This window comes from Bombus terrestris, chromosome 12, assembly GCF_910591885.1.
Source record: "Bombus terrestris chromosome 12, iyBomTerr1.2, whole genome shotgun sequence".
NCBI lineage: Eukaryota > Metazoa > Arthropoda > Insecta > Hymenoptera > Apidae > Bombus > Bombus terrestris.
The window spans coordinates 7,124,189-7,138,660 of record NC_063280.1 but is presented as its reverse complement, the minus strand read 5'-3'; the positions used below and the strand labels follow the sequence as shown (position 1 = coordinate 7,138,660).

The window sequence follows — 14,472 nt, the reverse complement described above, 5'->3', positions numbered from 1 at the left end:
TGTTTTTCTTCTATTCCGGTTGTGTAACGTACGTACAATGAGAACTTAATTAAGCATCGTGCACACGAGAAGCCCTTATCGCGTTACACGCACTTCAATTCCTAGGTGTCAATTCACGAAAGTATTAGAATACATGTAGAAACTTTTCACGAATATTTTAATAATGTGTGTTATAGAAAACATTTTACGTGTAGTGAGACTGGACTATATAACTCTTTAGTATCCAATTAAGAGCAGTATTTGTCCAACGTCTCATTATTCGTTGATACTTCGAAATCTAAAAACAAGTTTCGTATAATTTTTCAATATTTTATATGGATTCTGACACTATGTCGTAAGCCGTAAATTATAGGGTTAGGAAAGTTTAAATTTATCATCACACTTTAACATATTTTTCTACTAAATGTTTATGATAAACACTGATTGTAAGATAGATATCTTATTAAAATCTTCGAATTCAATGATACTATCCAAACATAAATGCAGTACGTAGTAAATATAAACGAGATACCACGATTAAATGAATCTATAAGAATAAATCTCCCTTTTCATTTCAATACAATACAACTTCTATCACATTATAATACAAATCATTTATTCTGTCTCTTAGCAAAAATACTCAGAGCGAACTGTAGTATCCACGCAAATTTTGAGGTTATCTATTGCGTTGAAAGGTTCGTGAAGATTTTCGAAGAAAAAGAATAGATCCCATGCGGTATCGCGTAATACACAGGGTTAAGTGCAATGAACTTTGCATACGAAATTGCATCGTAGTAATGGGCCACATAAATAAGCCTGTACGGACGTATTTACATGATAGAATAGTTGATTCGCATATCACGATAAATATCCAGTATAGAGTAAACGAGAAATGGAGAAACAGCTGGAATATCGACTCTCACCTGAAACGACTCGCGCAAGGGGAAGTAACGGCGGTTATGTCAGGGAAACGACAATACCGATAATTCTCTGCTGGCACATCGTAGAGACTAGGAAAGCCCTTTTACATCCTCCGCCATTTACTGCACCGTTACACGCACACGCACGTTCACGACCAGACGACGAGTAATAGAAACACACAAGGAAAGAGTAACACGCGTTATTCTATTAACAACTAATCAACAATGAGAATTTACTTGCAGCAAGTCTTCATTAGTAAGTGTACTACTTACGTGGTTATGCGTAATATACACTGTTGAAAAAGATGATGTTAAAAGATTCATTTTGACTTGTTTCGCGCGCCTATTGTACGCGAGTGTAATTTTATTATGAATAGAAAACGAAAGAACTTGCTTGGGTACTAACAAGAAATGCACTTACGTACATAGGTTAGGCGTAAGATACACTACTGAAAAAAATGATATGAAAAAGAGAACGGTCATTTTGACTTGTTTCGTACATCGTACACGATCGTACGCGACTGCAATTTTATTCAGAACGAATTCAAGACTGAAGACTTAGTTGGATACAAAGCGTACTTACACGGGTTGGACGTAATATACACTGTTGAAAAAAATCATGCGAAAAGGAGAACGGTCATTTTGATTGGTTTCGCGCGCCGATCGTACGCGAGTGCAAATAAGGCCACGTAAGGGGCACCGAAACGGCACTTGCATACTAACAAGAGGGAAGCTCCTCTTCCCTTACCTAGCGTGTATATTAATATACATTAAGCCGCGTGAATACGCGCGTTACAATGGGTGTGTATATGCGTTACGTACTTGCGTGAATATCACCACTCCCGAGGTTGAGAATCCCTGCCTGGCGAAACAGAGACAGGGAATACGACGAAGAAGCGAGAAAAAGGTACTCTAGGTTCACCACGAAGAAAAACACACGTCTGCCGGAACGCGAGCCATGTTTGTCCCTGGCTAATTCACCGCGAGACTTGTAAACCAATACGGATATCTTGTTGACAGTTCTGCTGTGGCATCGCCTTCGTTCGTGTCCACAGACTTCACCGGGTTGCCCGCGAAATTAACCTTCATTTACGAACCCCCACAAAATACTGTTTCCACTACTTTCCTGTCAATCCGACCTGCCTAACCTGATCCTCGCGTCTTGACTGGGCAGAAGAATGAGTACTACGCTTGTTATGCGCAACTACACTTGCGCAGGATTCTATCGGCTGCGCTAACCTATGGCGGGAACATTTCAATTTCAGTAAAAAAGTATTTAGGTTTTCCAGCAATTTATATAGTAAAACATTGCGTTAAACGGTAAGATGTATTTAATATTATATATAATTTTCACAGGATTCTATCGGTTGCGCGATATATAATTTATATGGGAACAATTCAATTCGAATAAAATGATAAAATAATAAACTGATAAAATAAAATTTATTTTTCTTATTAATTTTACAAATACGAAATTAAACAGTAAGATTAATTTTTGTATAATAAGTTACATATATATAATTGTTATTGTATTTTAGAAATAATATGGTATAGACAATGTAACAGTTATTTTTCCTCTGATTGATTAATGCTAGAAAAGCTATAATTTTCATGAATTAACGGTATTAATTTAATCATAAGTGCTGCTTCTACCTCGTGTGAATTTTCCACGTTTAACATAGAAAAACAATTTTCCTTGAATTCAATACATAAACTATGTTTAATTATATTTGATAGAGCAATAGCAAGCACATGACATGATCTATAATCGTTATCAAGTGTAATATGATTACTGTATAACATGTTTTGATTAATATGAACCATAAACTTTATATGGAAATTGAATTGCTGTAATAAAATTATTTCATTCAATATAATATTCGTGAATTTTTCTCTGTCAGAAAAAATGAGTTTATCCTGTAACGTGTAAAGATAAAAGTTTATAAAAATAGATACATGTATGTTTTCACAATATAATATAAACACTTCAGTAAGCTAGTAATGTCAAAAAATAAATCGGTGTCATCTATAAAATATTGCATACCTTAATTACAAAAGATAAGTAGGTTTTCTGATAGAGGAAATTGATAAGATTTACGTTTTTCTTACTATGCACCAATGATAAACGATTAGACACGAAATATATATCTAGTGTTTCCTGAGAGTCGCTATATTCGTTCTGACTACATACTGTAGCAATTACTGAATTTTTAAAAACGGTGTTTGTGGTAATGAAGTTCCAAAATATTTCACGTGAAAATGATAAAATATCATTTATAGATTGCCCATAATTTGTGATTTGTATCGTATAATACATTGTGTCATTTTTCACTAATGTAACATCTATATAACTGTACTTCACTTTCTCAAATGAAGATCTGGTGTTCCATTCTTCGAAACATCTTAATATCTATTTTACATAAAATATAAAACTTGAGAAATTGTTTACGAATCGAAAATAATAAAAAGAACGTAACAAGGTTATATAATACATAAAAATTATGCTACTTTCAAACGACACGATTTAAAACATTTAGTTAGCAAACCAACGAATATTATCATAACTGCTTCAGATAATTCTATAAATCGTTACCCTAGTATGATTATCGTAACAAAGCGTACTTTTTTAACGATATTTACGACTAAATTCGTGTCCCACATAGTGGTATCCATAATCACAGATAAACTGATTTGAAACTACCGGTACTGTGGGATCCTGACCTCTAGGTACGGAACACAACACTGGAAGGTTCTTCCCTATCGATAAAGGAACCTTCGTTATGTAGAAATCAACAGTGGGACCTAAAGGTGGTGTGGTGTCGGTATATGAATTCTTTATGTTGTACCACAGTGTACGTGCCTTAGCGGAAGTAAAAAAATCCATGTTTAAAAGGTGACAATAATTTCCTATGTTGTGATCGACTGTGTTCGGTCGTTACAAAACTATAACCGGGCCAAGGCAGTGCCGTGTAACATTTTTTCGTGACGAATAACGAATAGAAGCATATCGAATGACAGAACACGGAGGAGCAGACAAACCTAACCTCAATGAAGAGCGTGCTACTCCACCGCGAAAGATTCGTCACCGGTAAGTATCTAGATTTTCATTTTTATATGGGTCTCGGTGTTTTTCATTGAAAATTACCCAAAAATAAGATGAAAAATTTCCATATACGAGTAACGTTTAGAGTTGTATTCGTATACATCGGTTGGTGACGCGTGTTACTTGGATACACCACACGGTTTCCACCAACCAATCAAAATAGAGTATACGTCGCCTGACTCGCCAATCAACCAATCAGGACGGTCTGTCAATTTTTTGATTACCTTGTGTGAAAATCTATAGAGTTTGTTACCGCTAAATATACGTAACTATCGTACAATACAATATGAATAAAAATTTCGTCCGTTTATTATGCAAAGTATTGGATTCTTGTATTAAAATTTTGAGAAATCGTAGCGCTATAATACGTTTATTAAAGAAAACATACCTTCCGTATGCCTACATAGTGCTTCGTAAAATTAAAATACGCTAATAGCTGATACGAACTATTTATAAGCTAATCTTCGTATAAATATTTCATTCCAGTTTGACAATTTATATTTTACCCTTTATTTATAGGTATTACGTTTGTTAGTGTTATCGAGCGTCATTGAATTTATTTATATTTCATAATTGATAATACACGATATCTATTGATCGTCGATTCTTGCGATAAAGTAATAGCTTTTTAAAGATCTTTTCTTTATCTGTTGATACTTTCGGTTTGTATTTTTTTATTTAGTTCAAATATTATATGCTATTGTGCGTAGTTAACAGGAAAATTGTATGAATAAAAGAAGAAGAAGAATGCAAGGAAGCATTCGAATCGAAGATATTAAAAGATAAATTGTGGGAAAATATGATAGAATGTTTCGCATATTAGTACACGAATGTGTTATAGGCTGTCAATCGTAATACCCGCGTTGTCGATTATGCAATAGATGATACTGCACTTATCAATGAACGACATCTTACGTATCATGCGATTTTATAAAATCATATATTCACGTGATCGGTGACCTTGTTAGTCAATCTTTTTGTTGCATTACTAAATATGATATCTAGTATCGTGCTAATTATATTTCTAATTTTTCATAGATCGGTTGATTAAGTTATATATATGTATATAAATATCATTTTTAAAAAAATCGATCCGACTGTCATTAATTGCGGTGGATAAGTTTCTATAATTACAAGAAATATTTAGAAGAAACACGTGTAACTATTTTCATGAAAACAAATTGACATGAAAATACAAAAATATTTGAATATAAAAATATCTCGCGCTACTGTATATTACATATGTTAGCATTTTGATCGTGATTATTTGAGCTTGAGCTATAGCTTGTCTTGAGATTATGTCAAGAACTTACTTACATTCAGAATAATTATTGTCCATCAGTTCTTTGCACGTGCGATATGTATTTTATCGATATCATAAAACTGTTCCTACTGTCTCTAAATTACAAATTTCACAAGACAATTGAATGTACTGTAGGTGTATTTCGAAACGGTCAAAGGTTCTCATCCCCTCCACGTCATTCCCTATCATTCCCACACTATGAAGTTACTGATAGTGTTAATAAAAAGCGTTCCCTTATTAATGTTATCAGCAACAAGTTGTCTGTATTGTACATATAACATTATTATGAGATTTTTGTCAAATATAATTTAATCTTATAACTTCGTACGTATGATTAAAGTTATTGACGTTATACATACTTGACGATCGCATTTTAATCTGTTGTTTTTTGCAGTCACTGTTTATTTTTTGCGCTATTAGTCAATTATTAATCGATATTTTTACATAAAAACATTTTATACCGCGTATAAAAAAAATTGTACAGTATGAAATAGGATTTATAAAATGTTTTTCCCTCTTCTCAAATCTAAAAACTTACGGATTACGGTGAGAAATTTCATTTCCAATTTAATTTCTAATATCGCTTAAGCAAAACAGAAAGAAAAAAAGGGCAAAACAAACAAAAAAGAAAGAAAAGAGAAGGGGCGTTGTTGAGGAGCTAGCGAACGTAACAATAAGTTTACGTTTAGGTTGAGGGTATTATCACGATAGACCTCGTTAGATAGACGATTTGTAAATTACTGATACATAATCAGGCAAGCACGTTCTCGGTTAGTTGTCGGATTTGTGACTTAACATCGTACGATTCTTCGTAGAAGTCACGAATCGAGCACGCGGCACTCGCGGTCAAAATCTTCTCCGTCTCGATTAACTATCATCAAAGCATTTCTCCCTTTCGGCTGATAAACAGACAATTTCTTTCCGATCGAAATAGCGAACACGTACAGACTTATCGTCGACAAAGCTGAGCATTCATTTTAATGCGAAATACGAAATGATGTTGATCTCTAAGCGCAATGATTCTGACTCTGCAAACGGAATATCTATCCTCAATAAAGTCCGAAAAATTGCTAAACAGACTTCCCGTATAATTTGATTACGTAAAATTATTAATACACTGTAATACTACAAATGAGTTACGTATTTTACGTATAAGAGACGAAAGAATGGTACTTGTATTCGTAAATGGAAGTTTGAGAGAAAGTTATAGATTTGCAAGTTACAGAATTAAAGAATTCCTAAGCAAAACTTTATACATCATTTAGTTAAGTAAAAACTGACGATATTACTGTCTAGTACGAAGTAATATAAAAATGAATAACAATGGAAATAAATTTTTCTTTTCAAGTACACGAGGAAAAAGTAAATAAGTTGGAAGTTTGTGAGAAGATTTGTGAAATAATCTCACAGTAGATTTACTACGATTAATCGAATATACCAGAAGTTTCGTTTTCGAAATAATTATTACCTAGATCGATATCGAATACGAAAATCGATTATCGTGATAGCACCTCGCGAAGAAATCGCAAAGAGATTTTTTTATATCTTCTCCAATGTAAAATAATAACAAATAATAATCAGAATATTAACAAAGAATAATGCGAAATAATATATCGGATAATACAGATAAATATACCGCATGACACAAGTTACATAATCTTATATATAGAATACCAATCCATAATACGACTGGATATACGCATTTACATCGTATGTTTGACTATACTTATACAAGTGGACGTCATCAGATCGTGTGAATAACACTCACGTCCTTCTTCCTCCTCGTGGTAATGTCCATGTCGGTCCCTCCACTACGTATTACATACGTAGCTATCATTACGTTTTTAACGATCGGGATCCATTAAGATGTTGACAGCACCGTTCAAAAGAAAAAGAAAAAAAAAAAAAAAAAGACAACACCGGGAAACAAGGAAATTCATTTTCTTTTCAGAAGACTGAATAACACTGTTGGACTTACATTTATAGGATAATAACAATTATCGGCGAACAAATCAAAATATAGTTCATTAAAGAATCGCCGAAAGTGACGCAAAAATAGGAAAACAAAGGGACGAATGCGAAGAAGCGAAACGATCGGGAACCACACGTGTGTAAAACAATTTATGCGTAACACTGATCTTCCAAGATAACAAACTTAAAGTTAGCGTTGGTAAAACCGTGGATAGACTATAGAGGCTACGAGAGAAGCTATAAGAGCGTTTAATTGTAAAGCTAATCGCAAGGTGAGTCAACCAGAATAGCAGAAAAGGACAAGCACACTAATATAGTATCCGTCTGTTCATCGATAATACCACAAAGCACTGAAACATACTGAATAAAAGTCGCTGTCAAACGAATCATCGACCATCGAAGCGTAACGAACGGACGAAGAAAACCAAATGACGAACGATCGTATCGGTCTTTCTAGCCAAATTTCTTTGCTTTGAAGTAAAACCGGTGGCAAGGAAAGCGTACTTGAAAGAAAGAACCGGTTAATTCGAAACAAATTAGATATCGATGAAAACGATGAAAAAGCGAGGAAAGAAACTAAGCACGCGTGTCAATCACATTTTGACCCGCACAAAAATTCTGGCCATCGGACGCGATATCGGCGTGGATCGAAAACGCGTTGCCGCGAAAAGTTCAGTGGAAACAAACACAGTGTCGTCGATGTCTAACGACCTCTGAACCTTGTCGTCCGGTTTCTTCTTTTTTCTCTACCCCCCCTCCCACCCCCCTCACTCTCTCTCTCTCCTTTTATTTTTCCTTCTTATTTCTTTTTCTTCGTATCGTTTCAACTCCGCGTACGCACGAGACAATCTATATACTCCATTGGACTCGTATTTCGACGCCAACCGATTTCCTCTTCTCCGTGTAAGTCGCGTTACGTTGACGAAGGGGCGCGGTGTTGGTAGGAACAACGTGTGCACGCTAGTGCGTCGTCGTATCTCCTTTCGTGCTTGCCGTCGTGAAATACGAAGTAGTAATAGAAGCGCGACGATGACGAGGGCACGTCGTACGATCGCCTGATCGCGTTGCTAGGAATCTACGGAAACAGGCGAAACGAAGTCGCGAGTGATCATCTCTCGAACGAAATTTATCTACGATATAAACATAAGAAAGGAATTCTTTGATATAAAACATAGAAATAGAAAAGATATAAAGATTAAAACGAGGAGCTCGATCTTCACCTTTCGAAATATTAATTATACATTCGCTGTGTTTATATCGTTACTTCAAACATTTCTAACTTTCTCTCTTTCAATATTTCCTTGGTTTGTCTGTTGCTTGTCGTGGAAAATCGTCAAGCACCAGAAGGGATCATAGAGGAGGACTCAGGCAATAGGATAGCGGCGGAAAGTTGGCGGGAAAAGTTCGTCGACACGAAGAACGCAAATATCCAGAGATCAAACTGTCAACTGGTATGATTCGAGGTCTTCTGGATACTTTTTTCGGTACATTGATGATCTCCTAAAATCGTTGAAACAGAGTAACTCGTGGTGAACACGCGTTCTCCCTGAAGCGTTTCTACGAGTTTCACGTGATTCGTTTGGAATATTAATCGGACTTTGATATATGTGTCTGGTCTGTATAATTCTCGAAATTTATCTCTAATTATATATATATATATATCGTAAGATTTTGGATAGTGGAATAGAATTATTAGAAAAATATATACCGGTTTTGAAGCGCAGAGATCGTTATATTCAAATTTATGCGTATATAAAGTTCATGAATGTCGCGCGGTTTATTTGAGATGAGTTAAAAAGTTGGAAATTTGGTGCGCCTCGAAATTCATTCTGATCTCGTACGAAAATTAAGACTACCGAGAGTTCTCCCGTTCTTCGACCTTAACTTTCATCTTGAACGATTTTGATATTACGAAAAAGATATTATACAATTACATCGGTGAACTTCAAGGTTCGTGCGATATTCCATTCCTGGTCTCAGTTCGCCACGAATAGTTTCTGCACAATACCACACGAACGTATCCGTGTCCTATGTACCGGTAAGGGGTGAAACGTTCGAAACGGATATTTGGTTAAACAGAAAGTGCGTGTGTTTTCGTTTAATTTTATTCGCCCTATCATTTTTCTACTTATCGAGCTTCGAAGCCTGAATGATATAATAGTAGCAATAATAAAGATCGAAAAACCTACGTAACGAATATAACAAGGACGATGCAGTGCGACGAACCAAAGCGTAGAGAAAAACATACGAAGTAGATTCTCGTTGATTTTCTAACTTCGATATCGCTGCACGATTCAACAAGAATTATTCGAACGTGACATAAGTGAAAATGAAAACAACGTGTCACGTTTAGAGGCGTAAGTCCTTTAAACTTACGCGAAGGATATTCTGCACGGTTCCTAAAACAAACAACACGTTAACGTTACGACGATACTTAGAAATTTAACTTGGAAATACTTAGAAAATACTTAGAAAATAATACTTGGAAAATTTTAGAGGTGACGAAAAAAACACGCGTTTAGCTGCAAAAGTAAATTTCGAGATCTTGCGATGGATCGACAAGGCATCGAATTATACGTTCTGCTTCCTTACAAAAAAATACAAAAAATGAAAAGAAATAGAAAATGCAATCTTATCGCGTTACAGACTTCCATGAAAACGCACGAATTTTCCGTTTAACGTAGTAAGAACGCGAGCCCCAAAAACAAATTTTCGGATAAAGGGTCCTTTACTCGATCCTCCGAAATTCTTTCAAGGTTTTATTCAAGCTCGACAAAGTGATTCCCGAAGTGTTCCCTCCGCAGTTCTTCTCATTGCTCCCGTTTTCGTTGGCTTCACGTTCGCTGTAATAGCACGCCGATACGTTCACTTTGGACCTATTTTCACGGATCGAGCTCAGCAAGGGTGGTGGGCTGACATTATACCAGCAATTCGTTTCTTAAACTTTGGTAGAGGAAACGAGGGTGAGTAATCAGGCTTCCTCGAAATTTGGGTTTACTTTTTTTTCGCTTTTCTTTTTACTTTTCTCTTGGTTTTGCCCTGCTTCTGATTCGTCTTCGTTGGTGTTTTCGTTAGAGATGGGTGTTTGTAAGGATGCAAAATGCTTGTATCGTTTGGCCCCGGATAAATTTGAAAGAAAGATGGAATTTTTGGCACGTGAGAAACCTGTTTTATGCTTTCTTCGTATAAACAATATCGATAAATCAATGACGAGCAAAGTTTAACGAACACGAACTCGTTGGTCTATCACGAGTCAAGTAAAACTAGACTCGTGTTGCCGCAATATTCTCATACACACGTCACACGTGCAATTTATTACGTAGCTGATTTTGAAGAATTTCGAATTACGAAGATAGCCTCGAGAACCTGCATTTTCTCGAGATTCGAGGAGCTCCAAGATTCCGAGCTCTCGCGCGTCCTATTCTCACTTTCTATTTTGTCCGATGGTCTTGACTAATCGTTTTTAATGGTTTTGGTATTAATAATCTCCTTTTTCATTGGTATTTTCTCCATTTTTCGCTCGAATCTCGAAAACTAAGGAAAATACGGTTTACCAAATGTAACTAATCATCATCGACGAAGTACCGAGTACTAACAAGTTGCTAATCTATGTGAACACTCAGGTGCCTCTTGAAAGTTTATTCATGAATTTAAAGAATGTCGGTGTATCGTAAACACGATAAAGGTCGTATCGGTGGTGACGTACGATGAGCGAGAATGGTTCGATTGAAAGCTTTAACGCGATTTACGTTGCCTGGCGATACTGGCGTTATTGTTCTTATCAACATTGTATTCGGTTGTACGAGAATCTCGTAACGAAACTTCACCGATCCACCGAATATCGAAGCTTATTGACACAATGGATAATTGATCGTTTAAATAGCTTCGTGACCTCTGCGAAATATATGAACCGTTCAGAAGCCACGTTAATCAAACCCGTAAATCGGAAAGTACAGAAAAGCGACGACGTTACGAACGCTGCTCTTCTGAAGTTTGGTTTTCTCGCGACGAGTGAACTCATGGAAGGAGTATTTGTTTCTTGAAAATCCAGCGTCGATCGTATGCATTGCAAATTAAGAAATTACCAGAAGTGGCGCTGAACAATTTGTCTTCTTAGAGGCACACGCAGTTACACTAAATACCTTATAACTTACATGTACGTTCTCATATTTATTTCATATTACATAATGGCATAACGTTGGTATTTGTGTTTTATTACAGTGTAACAGAAATTTCAAAATGTTTACTTTCGCGAGCTACTGTATACATCGTATAATATTAGAATTAATCATAACGGCGATAATATTCAAATTAATCATAAAAAATCAAATTAATCACGAAATTCACATCTTCGTACTATCAGTTTGCATGTCTACCATTTCATCTGGCTTTCGACGAAGTTGGTCATCTGGTTGGAATTTTCGAATCGTTACGTATGCAAATGACAAGCGCTGGGTCGGATCATCCGAAATACAACGGTTGCTTGATGAAGAAATGCTTCTTTCGTATTTTTTATTATTGTTTGGGAAATGCATGCGGCTTATTTGGCATGACCACATCTTCTCTTGGCCACGTCACTTGGATCTTTTGCCTACGAGCTACGGGATATACTCGACGCGATTCAATTGAGGGCCACTCGCAACAGAATCTGTCGCAAAAAGCTCCAAACATTTGCACGGAAGCTTATCGAGGACGTTATATTTCCACGAAGGAAGAAACACCGCGTGAAATGCTTCGATATATAAATTAACAAAAAAAAAAAAAAAAAAAAAAAAACCTGATCAGCGTTAACGTCAAAGATTGCAAATAGATGTAAATAAAATCGATAAGAACGTAAAGTCGAGAAACTTGCAATGCGTATAGATGGTATTGATAAAATTTAAGATCGAAGCTTGCGATAAATACAAATTGATCAATTTTACGATCGATACGTACGAATTAATAACACGGTAACGACGTGAAAAATGAACGATATAAGAGCTGTTGAATGTTTAAAGAGTGGCCCTTGGTGTTAAAAAACGGCAAAGCCGAAAAGAGACTCGCGAGCTGCTATGGGGAGAACGCGATAGCGAATTTCTATAACTCGCTGGCCACGAGATTTACTCGCAAAGGACGTTGAATTCTCTTTAAAATATGGCCGATCTTGAATGAAACGAAACACATTTTGAAGGTAACATTGACAGAGAGGCAGACGACAAGGAGAATTCGGAACAGGACGTGAACAGATCCAACGATTCGAGCAGCACCATGTCGGAAAATCCAGTGAGCTTCGTCGTCGGGGACCCCGACAATGATCGCAGCGAGGAATTGGAGATCGAGGATAGCTTCCCATCCGAATCATACGATATTACCACAACGCAGGTGCAGCAGAATGCCATGGCTGGCTTGATCGAGCGCCGCAAGCGCCTCAGGTGATCTTTTTTTCCTACCCTTCTTTTTTTTTTCTTTTCTTGTTCTTGTATTTCCATTTAAACGATCAGATAAAGCGAACAGGTAGACGGCATGATTGAAAATAAGAAACTCGTTGACGCGACCCTTTTGTATTCGATTTAAGGACTCGCCACGGATCCTCGTGGATCTTATTGATGTTCGATGGATAAACGGTCGTGGTTAGATTATTTTTAGCCGAAGAATTATATTTTTTTACCTCAAGTGGCGAAGAGATTAATGGAAAGAAAACGTTATAGATTTAAATGATTTAGCTATTAAAGAGGGAGATACGATAACAAATGATAAGATAAAGTACCTAGTAGTAAATAAAAGTCAAAACAAAGAAGATGTTATCGACATGAGAAATCTTTTCCAATGGGGAAAATACTATGTGTATATATATATATATATGATGATAACTATTATTGATTGATCCTGATCGATATTCGACAGATCAATTCTTACGAGATTTATTCGAAGATCAGGTCTTTTCGAATAACCGTTAATCATTTTGGAAATTATTATTAAAAGGGAAGGGCAATTGTACGATAATGGATACCTTATTTAAAAGGAGAATTCTTCCTTAAGAAGTTCTTCCGTTTTAAATGGAGACATCAGGAGTTTTTATCATATGTTGAATCATGGGAAGTGGTACACGATTGTTTGTTGGGCACAGTTGCCCTGTGAACGATGTCTATTCTTAAAAGACAATTACTCTTCACCATGACAATGATCTTTAAACGCTTCATAAGGATGAATGAGATGTTATTAAGATCGTGGACGATTAGGATTGATTCATCTTTTTGTACTGTTAGATACAAACGAGACATGTTCGTTAGGCTAGCGGAATGTTTCAAGTAGCGTAGTAATACAATTTACGTGATTTTTATGATATCGATCTGCATCCCATGAATACGCTATAGGCAAATTCGAAACTTGTGCTTTATTTATTTTTTCCTTTTTTTTGTAGAACTCTGTCGCTATTTACATATAATTGTGAGCACTTTTCATTTACGGGAGCAACAAAATGTAATCATATTATCGACTCGAACGGTATTGAATATTTACGAAGATTTCATAACACGTAGAACTGTCTTTACGCATGAAATTTGTCATCTTTTTCTATTTGCCGTGTTTCATCGTATACGTCATTCTTATATTTATCAGAAGATCGCAAGACAAAAAACAATTTTTTTTAATGAGATTTAGTTAATAATTACTAGTTTCAGAATGCAATAAAATAATTAAACAGCAATTTTAACTGTTCTAAGAAATACTGATTGATACCCAATAATTAACACATTTATATAATTACGTAAGTTAAAGTTTAATTATCATATATATTATGAATAAATAAATATTCTGTTTATAAATTATTTATATTTCATTAAAATATCAAATTTTATTAAATAAAATATTTATACGTTTATATCATAAAATATTAGAAAACCAGTGTCTGTGTGTGTATTTATGGAAAATATACAGATGGAAAAATACATCGACCGTACATAATATATGTATAAAAACCTACAAAATAATGAAAGTATGATCCGGTATGGTTTTATCTAGTGTATAAAACAATTAATTTGCTTTAACCGTATTCATAAAAATATATATAATACATAGTTTTTAGATGTTGCTTCATTAAATGATCCTAATTCTATGCTTACGATTAAAACTAATTATTTTGTTGTTTTCGTCAACCATATTCCACAAACAAACCTTCTTATTTCGTGATCTTAAAAGTTAGGTCACGTTATATCATA

General features: G+C 35.4%; 2 protein-coding genes and 1 long non-coding RNA gene across 19 annotated transcripts in view; 2 read left to right on the top strand and 1 right to left on the bottom strand.

Moving 5' to 3' along the window:
* LOC100646797 (GTPase-activating protein CdGAPr) overlaps nt 1-2,081 on the bottom strand; it is a 37,868-nt gene extending 35,787 nt beyond the window's left edge. For 5 of the 7 annotated variants that reach the window (XM_003399841.4, XM_020865859.2, XM_048410895.1 and 2 more), the window contains exon 1: nt 1,722-2,081. The gene's annotated coding sequence lies outside the window, so the exon portion shown is untranslated. Of the gene's footprint in view, nt 1-902; nt 1,005-1,482; nt 1,653-1,721 lie in introns of those variants that run through there. The other 2 variants (XM_020865853.2, XM_020865855.2) reach the window with 2 other exon arrangements.
* Nucleotides 2,082-3,078: 997 nt separating this feature from the next.
* The window catches only part of LOC100647039 (acetyl-CoA carboxylase), a 28,989-nt gene continuing 17,595 nt past the window's right edge, over nt 3,079-14,472 (top strand). Inside the window, exons 1-4 of one of the 11 annotated variants that reach the window (XM_020865849.2) lie at nt 3,079-3,987; nt 8,615-8,760; nt 10,033-10,239; nt 12,447-12,687. In XM_020865849.2, the coding sequence (XP_020721508.1) occupies nt 8,730-8,760; nt 10,033-10,239; nt 12,447-12,687 (479 nt within the window). In that variant the 5' untranslated portion in view covers nt 3,079-3,987; nt 8,615-8,729. Of the gene's footprint in view, nt 3,988-8,133; nt 8,761-10,032; nt 10,240-12,446; nt 12,688-14,472 lie in introns of those variants that run through there. The other 10 variants (XM_003399843.4, XM_020865847.2, XM_020865848.2 and 7 more) reach the window with 10 other exon arrangements.
* On the top strand, nt 10,247-12,024 carry LOC125386094. The gene is made up of 2 exons (XR_007225953.1): nt 10,247-11,432; nt 11,640-12,024. It is a non-coding gene; the product is annotated as an uncharacterized LOC125386094 (long non-coding RNA).